The sequence below is a fragment of the Mustelus asterias genome, chromosome 5 (genome assembly GCF_964213995.1).
Source record: "Mustelus asterias chromosome 5, sMusAst1.hap1.1, whole genome shotgun sequence".
NCBI classification, from domain to species: domain Eukaryota; kingdom Metazoa; phylum Chordata; class Chondrichthyes; order Carcharhiniformes; family Triakidae; genus Mustelus; species Mustelus asterias.
The window spans coordinates 61851319-61866727 of NC_135805.1; the positions used below are offsets into that span (position 1 = coordinate 61851319).

General features: G+C 48.0%; 1 protein-coding gene across 2 annotated transcripts in view; it reads left to right on the plus strand.

Moving 5' to 3' along the window:
- The window catches only part of LOC144494105 (4-galactosyl-N-acetylglucosaminide 3-alpha-L-fucosyltransferase 9-like), a 38544-nt gene extending 31003 nt beyond the window's left edge, over positions 1-7541 (plus strand). For both annotated transcript variants that reach the window (XM_078213685.1, XM_078213686.1), the window contains one exon: positions 5876-7541. In XM_078213685.1, coding sequence (XP_078069811.1) covers positions 5884-6963 — 1080 coding nt within the window. In that variant the 5' untranslated portion in view covers positions 5876-5883 and the 3' untranslated portion in view covers positions 6964-7541. The remainder of the gene's footprint in view (positions 1-5875) is intronic.
- The last annotated feature ends 7868 nt before the right edge of the window (positions 7542-15409 follow it).

Sequence of the window (15409 nt, forward strand, 5' to 3'; positions counted from 1 at the left end):
AGGGGTACAGGTTCATAGCTCCTTGAAACTGGAGTCACAGGTGGACAGAGTAGTGAAGAAGGCATTCAGCATGCTTGGTTTGAGCACCTGAAGAGGATCAGCAGGAGTTCATCCTGGGGCCCTCCACCCAGGGGACCATGGGCATCCCCAGTCCATCTCCACCACCCTTCCTGTGAGCGACACACCTCCAGCTCCGCACGCCGAGGAAGGTAGCACTGCAACACCTGTGCAACCCGAAAGTAGGCCCCGCCCCTCAAGGTGCAGGCCTCCCAGGGGACGCCAACCAAGGTCATCTCAGGCAACTAGGCATGGAAGGCAGCAGGCCACATCAAACTCAGCTGTGGACCCTGGGGATGCCCTCAGATGCAGCAGAAGAGTGAGGAAGAGTATGGAACTATAGGCATCCAGTGGGCACAGGTGAACCTAGGCACTGGTAGATATAGTTCACCACTGTAATATCACTCGAGTAAGAAACATCACTTCATTCACTGACAGATCCTCCACCGTGTCATTTCATGGTGCCATCCTCCGCAGACCCCTGCACACACTCGGCGCTTCATCCCTGTGTGAGAATGGCAATGCTATATCTCTCCCACCTCCCACACTGAATACTCAGTAGACGCGCTGCAGCTGGCAAAGGCCCCTTCATACCCAATGGTGGGAAAGCACTTTACTCCCTCGTCCTGGTCGTCCCTGAACTGAAATGCCATGAGGGGATCCCTAGCTCTCCAGCCCATGCAGACCCTGGCCATCACCCAAGGTGTTTTCTACTCCTCCTCCTCCAATTGTTGATCCTCATTTTGCCCTCCTCAACCTCCTCCTCTCCTCTTGGCCCAGTTGGTCTTCCTGCTGTAGCGCCAAGTTGTGGAAAGCACAGCAAAACACAATGAGGGCTCTGGCACCCCTCTGTGTGCTAGTTCTTTGGGACATCCCTACCCCCACCTGTTGGTCAATTGGCATGGCGAGCCTGTAAGATCGGGCAAGATGTGAAAAATCGAGGTTTTCGTCTCACGATGTTACTGGCACTGATTTGCCGCCGAAATCAGCTTCGAAGCTGATTTCAATATTTAATGACCTTATTTAAATATGATTAATGAGTTCTGGACAGTATCATCCAGGCTCACTTGAACTTACTGCTCGCCGGTCGAGGTTCTCACCACCGAGGATCGTGCATGGTCCTCACTAATGGGGACCAGACATGATGGCCTCATTGGTGGGAATGGAGGCCATTGTAGCCCCCCCAACCCCTCCAGCCATTCGCCTCGCCCAAATCCCTAGCCAATTGCCGCCCCCATCCCACCCCATCCGATCGCCGCCCCCACCAGCCTGATCGCCACCCCAGCCAATCCCCCCCCCCTCCAATAGCATCTGTGTTTCACTAGTTACATTTGAATTAGTTAACGAATATTGAAATAAGGGCAAAACAGGGTCGGTAACATCATGAAAAACCGGGCGTGAACAGGATGTTTCACCTCTTGCCTGATTTACAAGCTTGTCATTGCCAATTACTGGCGATTTTTCCCATTAGATTGCACCCTAAGGGGGCGATTTTCCCAGTAAGATTGTGCATGGAACGGAAAATCGGGTCTGCTCCCGGTTTCTCGACACACACAGAGTTACCAGCACTGTTTTGCCGGCTGGATTGGCCAAAAAGGACGTGAAGTCAATTTAAATATTAATGCTTAGGATGTCATGAACGAGTCCCACGTGACATCGTCCGGCTTTACTTGCACTTACCTCCTCGCCGGTCAGTCCTCATACCGGTGAGAATCACAGCTATTCTTCACTAGCGGAGACCAGACGTGATAGCCTCACTGGGAGGATCAGAGGCCATTGAAGCCCCCTCGAGTGGTCGAGGGTTTGGCTGGGCAGTGCCGATGGGGAAGTGTCAGCAGGGCAGTATCCACCTTGCACTCTGGCATAGCCCACCAGGCATCCTGGCACTGCCCAACAGGCACCATAACAGTGTCAGAGGCAGTGCCAAGGGGATACGGCCTGAGTGGGGGTGTAGCCTGAGTGGAGATGGGTCTATGGTGGGGGGTGGCAAGGGGGGAAGCCCTGCAGGTGCGGGGGGGAAGCTCTGTGCAGTAGGAAGGTGAAGGGGAGAGGGGGGAGCTCTGCAGTGGGGGGGTGATTAGAGAGGTGATTACCGCCGATAATCAAGGGGAGGTGATTGGTGGGGCAGTGTGTATAAAAGGGAAGGTGATCGGCAGGGGGGACACCGGCACAGTGAGTGATCAGCCGGAGAGGGTGGGGGGAGACCTGGGGGTTAGCACTGCTGCCTCACTGTTCCAGGGACCTGGGATCAATTCCAGCCTTGAATGACTGTCTGTGTAGAGATTGCACATTCTCCATGTGCCTGTGTGGGTTTCCTTCGGGTGCTCTGGTTTCCTCCTTACAGTCCAAAGATGTGCAGGTTAAGTGGATTGGTCGTGCTAAATTGCCCTTCAGTGTCCCAAGATCGTGGCTTAGATGGATTAGCCATAGGAAATGTGTGGGGTTATGGGGTAGGGCAGGGGACAAGGCCAGGGTAAGGTACTCTGTCAGAGAGTTGGTGCAGAATCGATGGGTTGAATGGCCTCTTCTGCACTGCGGAGATTCTGTAATTCTGTGATTCTGTGATGTGGGATGGCACTGGGAACCAAATCACCAAGAAACTAAAGAGAACACTGACCCAGACACCAGTGTTAAAGTATTACTCTGTCAGTGAGTCAAGATATCTGTGGATGTTCCAAAAACCAGCCTGGGAGTGGTCCAATGCAAAATGAAGCACTAGTGGTGTATGCTTCAGGGGCAGTGACTGAAACACAGCAGTGTTATACACAAATAGAGAAAGAAATGCGAGTGATTGTTTGGCAAAAATCACTTCCATTAGTTTGTCTATAGCAAATACATGGAGGTAAAATCTGATGTATTCGAAGACCATAAGATATAGGAGCAGAATTAGGCCATTTGGCTCATCATTGGATGGCATGGTGGCACAGTGGTTAGCACTGCTGACTCACAGTGCCAGGGACCCGGGTTCAATTCCGACCTCGGGTCACTGTCTGTGTGGAGTTTGCACATTCTCCCCGTGTCTGCGTGGGATTCCTCCGCGTGCTCCGGTTTCCTCCCACAGTCCAAAGAGCTAGGTTGATTGGCCATGTGAAATTGACCCCAGTGTCAGGGGGATTAGCAGGGTCAATATGTGAGGTTACGGGAATAGAGCCTGGATGGGATTATGGTCAGTGCAGACTTGATGGGCTATATGGCCTCCTTCTGCACTGTAGGGATTCAGTGATTCTGTGAAGAATGGTATCTTGTATCATAATAACAAAATGGAAAGTTAATTTTTGCTTTGTAATGATGTGTAAATATGAATGTGGGATCTATTATGTAAAAGTACTCAACTTTGTTTCCAGTAGTTTGGATCGAAGAAGATGTGTCCCTGAATTACCTTCTTTTTCTAAAGCTTAAATGAAAAAGAGAGGGAATCTGTCGATGTGCAAGCGCATGCTTTGGCACTTATATTGTTAAGTCTTATTAAAGAGAGCTGATGCCCTAGTTTTCATAATTTCTCAGTACCCTTTCCCTGGTGACTATAATTGTTTTAAGTTCCTACATTTCTTCAATCTCTTGATTTACAATTATTTCTGGAATGTTATTGTATCTTCTATTTCCATTAGTAGCCCAGACTCACTCTTTAGAGAACACACACTTTAGTGACCCTTATTCTTTTTAAATACCTGTAGAAACTTTTAATATCTGTTTTTATACTTCTAGTAAGAAGTCTCACAACACCAGGTTAAAGTCCAACAGGTTTATTTGGTAGCAAATACCATAAGCTTTCGGAGCGCTGCCCCTTCGTCAGATGGAGTGGAAATCTGTTCTCCAACAGTGCAAACAGACACAGAAATCAAGTTACAGAATACTGATTAGAATGCACATCTCTACAGCCAGCCAGGTCTTAAAGGTACAGATAATGTGGGTGGAGGGAACATTAAACACAGGTTAAAGAGATGTATATTGTCTCCAGACAGAACAGCTAGTAAGATTCTGCAAGATCAGGGGGAAAGCTGTGGGGGTTACTGATAATGTGACATAAATCCAACATCCCGGTTTAGGCCGTCCTCGTGTGTGCGGAACTTGGCTATCAGTTTCTGCTCAGCGACTCTGCACTGTCGTGTGTCGTGAAGGCCGCCTTGGAGAACGCTTACCTGAAGATCCAAGGCTGAATGCCCGTGACTGCTGAAGTGCTCCCCCACAGGAAGAGAACAGTCTTGCCTGGTGATTGTCGAGCGGTGTTCATTCATCTGTTGTCGTAGCGTCTGCATGGTTTCCCCAATGTGCCATGCCTCGGGACATCCTTTCCTGCAGCGTATCAGGTAGACAACGTTGGCCGAGTTGCAAGAGTATGTACCGTGTACCTGGTAGATGGTGTTCTCACGTGAGATGATGGCATCCGTGTCGATGATCCGGCACGTCTTGCAGAGGTTGCTGTGGCAGGGTTGTGTGGTGTCATGGTCACTGTTCTCCTGAAGGCTGGGTAGTTTGCTGCGGACAATGGTCTGTTTGAGGTTGCGTGGTTGTTTGAAGGCAAGAAGTGGGGGTGTGGGGATGGCCTTGGTGAGATGTTCGAATTCATCAATGACATGTTGAAGGCTCCGGAGGAGATGCCGTAGCTTCTCTGCTCCGGGGAAGTACTGGACGACGAAGGGTACTCTGTCCACCGTGTCCCGTGTTTGTCTTCTGAGGAGGTCGGTGCAGTTTTCTGTAACTTGATTTCTGTGTCTGTGCACTGTTGGAGAACAGATTTCCACTCCATCTGACGAAGGGGCAGCGCTCCGAAAGCTTATGGTATTTGCTACCAAATAAACCTGTTGGACTTTAACCTAGTGTTGTGAAACTTCTTACTGTGCTTACCTCAGTCCAACGCCGGCATCTCCACATCATTTATACTTCTAGCCAGCTTTCTCTCTTTATTACTTTTTTAGTCATTCATTTATTCATATTCTGTCCTATCCTCTGACCTGCCACTAATCTTCTTGAAAGTGTATGATTTTTGTTTCAATTTCATGCTAACTTTAGGATGTGTGTCCTTCTCCTAGAATCCTTCTTTCTGACTGGAATGTATCTTTGCTGAGTGTTATGAAACTTTTATGTATTTCCTTAAATGTCCGCCACCGCCTCTCTATTCATCTATACCTCAACAAAAATTCCCAGTTCACGTCGGCCAGCTCTATCTTCACACTGTTATAGTTGCCTTTATTTAAGTTCAAAACACTAATCTTAGATCTGCACCTTCCTCATTCCAATCGAGTGTGAAATTCAATCAAGATGTGATCACTGTAACCTATGAGGTCATTAATTAATTCTGCCTCATTGAACATTAACTGGTGGCCCTGCCAAGCAAGGGGAGCGGATGGTCTCTGATCAGCTGGGAGCTCTCAGGGCACAGAATTTCCATCCCAGGGATCCTTGATCACAGGGAAAGCTGCTGTTGTCCAGTTGACTGGCAAGAACCGCATTGCCCACATTAAATTCTGTCCTGTAGTTCTATATGGAAGATCTTATAAAAGGAAGTCTTTCTTTCCTTCTATTCCTTAGTATGTTTTAATTTTAACAATATTATCATACTCTATGTTGTCTGTATTTGATTATATCCTTCCACTGTTTGTTTTCTTCATTCTGTTTGTTCACTTCTTTCCTACATTTAACCCTCATTTTCAGGTTGTTCCTCTTCCACTATCTTTACCTTCTCTCTTATATCTCCAACACAAACCTTCCTCATCCCATTCAGGAATCTGTGTTCAAACGTTCTGGGTCTGGATACAGTTTAAATTGAAGAGGAGCTGTGCTCCCAGGATCCTAATAATCTTCATCTTTTTCTTCACAGGAGACATTATGACATCAGTATCTAGTCTACGGATTTTCCGCACCCTGTTAATTTCCATTGTCATTTTGGGCTGTGTTTTAGCCTGTCTGTTGCTGTATGTCAAACCATCTAAGAGCTGGATTTCTGCTCCATTGGAATCTGCCACATCAGTCACCAGTGTGAAAACCCCCCTTGGGAAAGGTGCTGAAGAGAGTGAAACTATTGTACTCATTTGGTTTTGGCCTTGGAGTGAGAGATTTGACTTCATTTCTTGTGAATCAAAGTTTAACATCCGTAACTGTCGCTTGACTGCAGATAGGAGCCTCTATAACAAATCCCACGCTGTCCTTTTCCATCACGCAGACATAAGTGGAGACTTGTCCAATCTGCCCAAAACGCCTCGGCCAAGTTTTCAGAAGTGGATTTGGTTGAATATGGAGTCACCGAGCCTCTCTCCGAAAAACACTAGACTCAACCAAATCTTCAACCTAACCTTGACATATCGGCGGGATTCAGATATCGAAGTGCCTTATGGGTCTCTGAAATTAAACCAAGTTCCATTCAATTTTAAACTGCCTACTAAGAGCCATCTCGTGTGTTGGGTTGTAAGTCACTGGAACAATAATTTTGCCAGAGTGAAGTACTACAATGAATTCCGCAAATACATTAATATCAGCACTCATGGTCACGCCTTTGGGAAACGTCTGGTTCGTGACAAACTTATGCCTACCATATCCAGTTGTAAGTTCTACCTTGCCTTCGAGAATGCAATACACAAGGATTACATAACTGAAAAAATGTACAATCCACTGCGTGCTGGCACTGTGCCTGTGGTCTTGGGGCCACCTAGAAAAAACTACGAAAATTACATTCTGGGTGATTCTTTCATTCACGTGGATGACTTCCACTCAGCTAAAGAGCTTGCGGATTACCTGCACAAACTGGATGGTAATGAAGATTTGTACATGCACTACTTCAAATGGAGGAAGAAATACACAGCTTTGGAGGTTGATTTCTGGAATGAACATGCATGTAAAGCATGTGACAATGTAAAACAACATCAAGAATATAGATCATGTTCCAATTTAGCAAAATGGTTTTGGGATTGAAGTCTAAAACATTTCTCTGGTAAATATCATCGATCATCAGCAATATCTATCAAATTCAATTGACTTCTTTCTCCAGATGAAAATATTTTCCATTCAAAAAATGGATCTTCTTTAACCAAAAAGAACTCCACAGCCTTACATCTTCCCTGGTGACGTGAGAATTCATCATGACTCTGAAACTGAGGCAGTTGAAATCCGAGCATCAAATTCTCATTTTAAATTGACTTATGCTGGAAAATGTAATTTATTTCCAAGATGAACGATTTTATTTAGAGAAAACAAAAATCATGTTGTCTTTCTGCCATTTGTAGAAAACAAAACTAGAAAAAATAATCTTGATTATAAATGATAGAGAAATTTTACGCGATTGATTCTAAGTGTTCAGCAAGCGTGAAAATGGGGGAGTTCCTGATCCGTTTTTTGTGCAAGTTTTCACACCCAACACACTTAGACACTGAAAATATGGGCTAGACGGTTTCTAGCCACTGGAGCTTAATTTGCCAGCCAGCCTGTAGAGGGAGGTATCGCATGTGCAAACCTCTGATGCTGCTCATGAGCATTAGCAGTAGCAGGGATCTGACAGACAGAGAGAGAGCCGTCAGGCCCCTGCTACTGCAGGCAGCCTCAACCAGCAACTCCCCCCCCCTCCCCCCGACCGCAATCACAGGGGGCCCTTGGCCCAAGATACAGCCCCCACCATCCAGACCAATTGCGACTCCCGTTCACTCCCCCACCAATCGCAGGCAGAGTGGCAGCGGGCCCCCCTCTCTCCCCCACCAATCGCAGGCAGAGTGGCAGCGGGCCTCCTCAGCCCTCATTGGCCCCGCCCCCATCAGACCCACCCCCAATGGCCCCACTCCAATGGCCCTACCCCCACTGACCCCACCCCTACTGTCTCCAATCCCCCATTGGCCCTGCCCCCATTGGCCCCGCTCCTGACATTGTCTGCTGGATGGTGCCAAGGTGCCAAGTGGGTATTGCCCTGGTGCCAGGCTGGCAGTGTCAAGGTGCCAGGGTGGCACTGCTAGTCTGGCACTGCCCAAGGGGCACCCCTGCCTTGCCTTTGACCTCCCCAAGGGGGCCTCAATGGCCTCCAGTTCCAGCGGCGAGGCCAACACGACTGTTTCCCATTCATGGGGAGCAAGTGTTTTCATTGCTGGAGAGAACCTCGCCCGATGAGGCCATAAAGGCAAACAAGACCGGACGATTGAGTGCCGGGTTTGCTAAGCGGATGTAAAACAGCATTTAAGTAATTTTAAATAAATTAATCAGCCTCTTGCCCATTTCCGGCAAGAGGCTGACCCGTGCCAGAAATCCAGGTCTCGGAAAATCGCAAACGCCAAGAAATCGGGCGCATTCCTGATTTCTCGGCTCTCGTGAGATTTTACCGGCTCGCTGCGCCCATCGATGGGTGGGACAAGCCGGTATAATTCCACCCAAGGTGTCCTGAAACAGGTCGTCAAGGCAATTTCTAGAAAATCATTCTTGGGATGTGGGTGTCACTGGCTCGGCCAGCATTTATTATCCATTTCTAAGGCCCTTTAAGAATCAACCACATTGCTGTGGATCTGGAGTCATGATGTGGAGATGCCGGCGTTGGACTGGGGTAAGCACAGTAAGAGGTCTTACAACACCAGGTTAGAGTCCAACAGGTTTATTTGGCAGCACAAGCCACAAGCTTTCAGAGCGCTGCTCCTTCATCAGGTGAGTGGGAGTTCTGTTCACAAACAGGGCATATAAAGACACGAACTCAATTTACAAAATAATGGTTGGAATGCGAGTCTTTACAGGTAATCAAGTCTTAAAGGTACAGACAATGTGAGTGGAGAGAGGGTTACGCACAGGTTAAAGAGATGTGTATTGTCTCCAGCCAGGACATTTAGTGAGATTTTGCAAGTCCAGGCAAGTCATGGGGGTTACAGATAGTGTGACATGAACCCAAGATCCCGGTTGGGGTCGTCCTCATGTGTGCGTCGCTAAGCAGAAACTGATAGCCAAGTTCCGCACACATGAGCACGGCCTCAACCGGGATCTTGGGTTCTGTGGTAAACCACTGTTATCTGTTATCTGTTGTGGTTAACCACTGTTAGTTAGTATTTATTATTACCTGTATATGTGGCACATCCCTATCGGCTCCGCCCAAGACTCCTCCCCCTGGTCCGGGTATAAAGGCGGTGGCTCCTCCCCCGAGCCTTTAGTACAGACCAGATCTCCGACAGGGATGGCTCCAAGTTCTTGCTAATAAAACCCTATTTGTCTTGCTCACAACTAGTCTTGACTTGATTGATAGTGCATCAATTTTATTAGCAAGATTTTTAAAAAGTGGAGCAGTTGCTAAAACCTGACCGACTGAATCTGGATCCTCAAACTGCAGGAGCGCCAAACATGTTTGATCATTGGCTAAAATGCCCCTCCCTCCTTGTTTGCAAATCTCACTCCTGACTGCAAGCCCATCGCCACCAAGAGCAGGCAATATAGTGCTGGAGACAGGGCCTTTATCAGGTCCAAAGTCCAGCGGCTCCTCAAGGAAGGGATCATCGAGGCCAGTACCAGCCCCTGGAGAGCACAAGTGGTAGTCGTTAAGATTGGGGAGAAACACAGAATGGTCATTGACTACAGTCAGACCATTAATCGATATACGCAGCTGGACGCGTACCCCCTTCCCCGCATATCTGACATGGTCAATCAGATTGCACAATATCGGGTGTTCTCCACCATTGACTTGAAGTCAGCATACCACCAGCTCCCTATCCGCCCGAAGGATCGCCAATGGGGTCTCGGTCTTCCAGTGCGAAATGGACCGAATGGTAGACCAGAACGGGCTGCGGGCCACCTTCCCGTACCTGGATAATGTCATCATCTGCAGCCATGACCAGCAGGACCACGATGCCAACCTCCACAGATTCCTGCCCACGGCTGGTCTCCTTAACCTGACCTACAATAAGGAGAAGTGCGTGTTCCGTACACACCGCCTCGCCATCCTCGGGCACGTAGTGGATAATGGGGTCATCGGCCCCGATCCCGACCGTATGCGTCCCCTCCTGGAACTTCCCGCCCCCACTAACCTCAAAGCACTGAGAAGATGCCTGGGTCTCTTCTCGTACTATGCACAGTGGGTCCCCAACTATGCAGATAAAGCCCGTCCGCTCATAAAATCCACCCTTTTTCCCCTGACGGCAGAGGCCTGTCTGGCCTTCGACCGCATCAAAGCTGACATCGCAAAGGCCACGATGCACGCTTTCACTATGGCTTGGGCCTACTTTTTGACAGAGGAGTGTCGAGTTTCGGGGCCTTGGAGGGTTCGTGAAAAGAAGGCCATGGGTCTGCCCGCCTGGTTAAGGGTGGCGGCTAGGGCGAAGTCAGATGCATCGCTCTCCATCTGGAATGGGATGGATTCGTCTATAGCGTGCATCGTGGCCTTTGCGATGTCAGCTTTGATGCGGTCGAAGGCCAGACAGGCCTCTGCCGTCAGGGGAAAAAGGGTGGATTTTATGAGCGGACGGGCTTTATCCGCATAGTTGGGGACCCACTGTGCATAGTACGAGAAGAAACCCAGGCATCTTCTCAGTGCTTTGAGGCTAGTGGTGCCACTATTTAGCTGGTAAACGGTTCACCCTACTCACGGACCAACGATCCGTTGCCTTCATGTTCAACAATACGCAGCGGGGCAAGATCAAGAACGACAAGATATTACGGTGGAGGATCGAACTCTCCACCTACAATTACGATATCTTGTATCGGCCCGGGAAGCTCAATGAGCCACCTGATGCCCTGTCCCGTGGAACATGTGCCAGTGCGCAGGTGGGCCGGTTACAGGCTCTCCACAACGACCTCTGCCACCCGGGGGTCACCAGGTTTTTTCACTTCATTAGAGCCCGTAACCTGCCCTACTCCGTTGAGGATGTCAGGTCTATAACTCGGAATTGCCAGGTCTGCGCGGAATGCAAGCCGCACTTCTACCGACCAGACAGGGCACACCTCATAAAAGCCACCCGCCCCTTTGAACGCCTCAGCATCAACTTCAAAGGCCCCCTCCCCTCATCTGATCGCAACATATATTTCCTCAATGTCATTGACGAGTACTCACGTTTCCCCTTTGCGATTCCCTGCCCAGATATGTCCTCGGCCACAGTCATCAGGGCCCCGCGGAGCCTCTTCACTCTGTTTGGTTTCCGCAGCTATATCCATAGCGACCGGGGATCCTCCTTCATGAGTGAGGAACTGCGACGGTACCTGCTCTCCAAAGGCATAGCCTCGAGTAGGACTACTAGCTACAACCCCGGGGTAACGGACAGGTGGAGAGAGAGAACGCAACAGTCTGGAAGACTGTTTTACTAGCGCTACGGTCTAAAGGCCTTCCAGTCACCCGCTGGCAAGAGGTCCTACCAGAGGCACTACACTCCATTAGGTCCCTCCTGTGCACGGCAACCAATGCCACCCCCCATGAACGGATGTTCGTGTTCCCCAGGAAGTCTTCCTCAGGGACTTCACTACCATCGTGGCTGGCATACCCGGGCCCTGTCCTGCTTCGGAAGCATTCCAGGACCCGTAAGTCTGACCCCCTGGTCGAACGGGTTCAACTCCTCCACGCCAACCTCCAGTACGACTATGTGGCATCCTCCGATGGGCGGGAGGACACGGTATCTATCCGTGACCTAGCGCCCGCAGGTGACTCAGGGACCACTATGGCCCCCAACTCCTCACCCCCAATCCCCAACTTTGTTCCTACCATATCAGAACCACTATTCACTCCTCTCACCCCCGTATGCAGCTCGCCTGAGCCCCAGGAGTCGTCAACACGCACTCGACGAGCAGACGAGACTCCAGATGACAACAACGTCCTGGCGCTTGAAACGACACCGTGACCTGAACCAACATCGGAACTGGCACTACGGCGGTCGCAGCGGCAGAGCAAGCCTCCAGGTAGACTGAACCTGTAAATATTGTACATATTGTTCACTCTGCCTCACCCCCGACGGACTCTTTTTTAAACAGGGGGTGAATGTGGTAAACCACTGTTATCTGTTATCTGTTGTGGTTAACCACTGTTAGTTAGTATTTATTATTATCTGTATATGTGGCACATCCCTGCCGGCTCCGCCCAAGACTCCTCCCCCTGGTCCGGGTATAAAGGCGGTGGCTCCTCCCCCTAGCCTTTAGTACAGACCAGATCTCTGACAGGGATGGCTCCAAGTTCTTGCTAATAAAAGCCTATTTGTCTTGCTCACAGCGAGTCTTGACTTGATAGTGCATCAGGTTCATGTCACACTATCTGTAACCCCCACGACTTGCCTGGGCTTGCAAAATCTCACTAACTGTCCTGGCTGGAGACAATACACATCTCTTTAACCTGTACTCCAATCTGCCTACCAAATAACCAGCACATATGCAATGGGCTCAGATTTAACACCCAGGGGCAGGGGAGTCATTAGAATGGAGCAGGAGACGTGTAATTCCATGTTCAGCCAAATTTGGCTGGCTGCACTTATAAATTTCAGACTATTATCTTTAAACATGCAGACCAGGCTCTGATTACATCATGATTACACCCTTGTAAATTGTCATTTTAACCCGAGGACTGGACAAGGCCCCACTGGTGGCTTTGATGCTTGGCGAAACCTACTGGGAACCAAGACCAAGGCCAGCAAAGGGCCCACAAAGTAAAGTATTATACTTGTGGGTCAAGAGGAGCAGGAATAGTTTTTCAGCTGCCATAGGAACTCCTGGGGAAAATCTGTCCCTAATTTGCACCCTGCTCCTATGACAAGGATTCCCTTCCCTGACCATTTACCTGGGTTCCATACCATACCGCAGAGTTCTCAGAGATGGCCTCCTGACACCAAATTCCACTCGCCTGGGGGCAGTTACATGTCAGCCGTAATTTTCCGGCAGTTCACGCCGGCAGGATGCTCTGGTCCCGCTGAGGCCACCAATGGGTTTCCAAGTGAAAAACTTGCCACGGGCAGACCAGAAAATCTCTCTCGCCATCTTCACTCTCATTTCGATTGGGGAGCCAGCAAATTGCATTCTAATAAAGACCCTGCATTAAAATCATCTGAAGTTGTCTGCTGCTACTCACAGTAGATCCACAGATCACATTGCCGTATTCCTGCCTGAGATTAAATGTTAGGTCAATGGACCAAATATGATTCTGTGCTTGTGTCTCCATAAACAAGGCTTAAGCCTTTCATTACAGGTTTAAACAATAATTCAGCTACTTTCTGAATAGTAGGTGTGTCAGTTATTGATGCCACTTATGCTAATTAAATATTAGTCTACAATTTAACATTATGGCTGGAATTCTCTGACTGCTCATGCTGGCGGGATTCTCCGGTCCCCCCGGCAATGCACCCCCAGGTTCCCTGCCGGCGTGGGCTGACGTCAATGGGAATTCCCGTTGACAGCAGCGAGACCAGGGAATCCCGGGAATCCCGCTGCTAGCAAACAACACGCCACCTCCCGTCGGCAGGAAACACACGGCTGGGAGGCTGGAGAATCTCACCCCTAATTATGAAATCACAGAGACACAGTATTGTTACAGCACAGAAGGAGGCCTCCAAACTTTTCTTGATGTCACGTGGAGTTAAATCCAGGATTGCCATGAAAAGGCTCGAAAATACAACTATAGAATTGAGGATCTGATTCTGAATAATGGTATAGTCGACACGTGAGAGATAAACATTAGTGATTGCAAACTGACTGAGCTGCCACTTCTGTCGTCCAAACAGTTCCATAGGAAACGCTTGCAACAAAAATATATAGAAATGGAATCCTATGTTGAAAACTAAGGTATTGATCAACCCTTTTACATGAAGTGCTTTTGCTAACCGCTTGTACATCGCAAATTGACAGAAGCAGTGGCTAGGTGCAGGACAAACTTGGGATTTGAAAATTTGATACAGAATTTCATATCTTTACATTTTAATATTTTTGTGTTTGCTATATGCCAAATGTTAAACAGAACTTCGTAGCTCCTGATCTTAGTGCCTTAATGAAGGGTTGAGGTTTTATGATATACATGAAAATATATTTAATGCAATGAGTGTAATATGATCAGTATGATCGGTTTGGTAATATCCACCTTTGATCTTGTGTAAACAGGACACGTGAGCAGACAGCTCCTGTACTTGTTTTAAATGTAAAACCAGGGCTTGAAATGAACATTTTATAGCTCAGTACTAAATTTTGTGCCATTCAGATTAATGGTTGAGGCGCTTCACTTAATAGATAGATATTTATTGATTCTTTCCATGTTGTAACTGTCAAACATCAATGCTTTATAATTCAGAGTTCCTGTATTATAACAGGAAAGTTTACTTGGTCCAAAATTTGTGACAATCCGAAATCTGTGATTCTTCTGTGTCACTAACAGCAAATTATTTGATTCAAAAAATATCAGTGAGTACAGAAAACAATCACAACCATTTTTGGAAGGAGTCTATATATGTTTTTATCTTATATTTTCTTGGTTGTGGGTACCACTGTAGAAATTTTACACTGCCCCACTTTTTGGCACAAAAAACTGCATAGATGTGTCTGTGCCGGTTGTAACTGGAACAAAATGTTATATAACAGAAATACTAAATAAACCTGTGAAATTTCTCTGAGTTCTGTTTTTCTATTATTCTTATCTAATTAAAGAACTCTTTCAAAATAAAGAGATACATGTGCTGAATCATGCTGAACTTGAGAAGTGAATAAGACACTGACATCTCTGCACTTTCCCTGTCACTGTACACCTGCTCCAACTCTACATCCTCCAAGATGTCCAAAGATGTGCGGGTTAGGTGGATTGGCTATGCTAAATTACCCCTTAGTGTCAGGGGAATTAGCTGGGGTAAATGCATGGGGTTATGAGGATTGAGCCTGGGTGGGATTGTGGTTGGTGCAGACCCGATGAGCCGAATAGCCTCCTTCTGCACTATTGGATTCTATGATTCTATGAAGATATCTGCACTCCTTGAATTCTGGCTTCTTATGTATTTTTGCTCCACCATTTGTGACCGCGTCTTCAGTTCCCTGGGCTCTAAGCTCTGGAATTCCCTCCTAACACCTGTCCGCCTCACTTTAGTTCTTCAGGCCACTCCTGCCAACAATCCTCTTTGACCAAGCTTTTGGTCATCTAACCTAATGGCCCAAAACTTCCGATCTGCAGTGGGTTGATTAAATCAGAGACTTCAGTTGGTTCCGACTCTCTAAGCAAAGTAAACACCAAGTGAAACAATAGATTAAAAACACTTCTAACTCCTGGGAATTCTACTACTGACTCTCCCTGAGAATCTCCAACTGGATCACCTGACTACCCGCTCAGCACCCCCCATAATAAGCTACTGCTCACCATCCCTGACTAAGCCCTCACACCCACCCCTGAATACCTTCGCAACCAGACTCTAGTCCCCACCGACAAACCCTCAACCCACCTCATCCATATCTCTGACTATGCTAC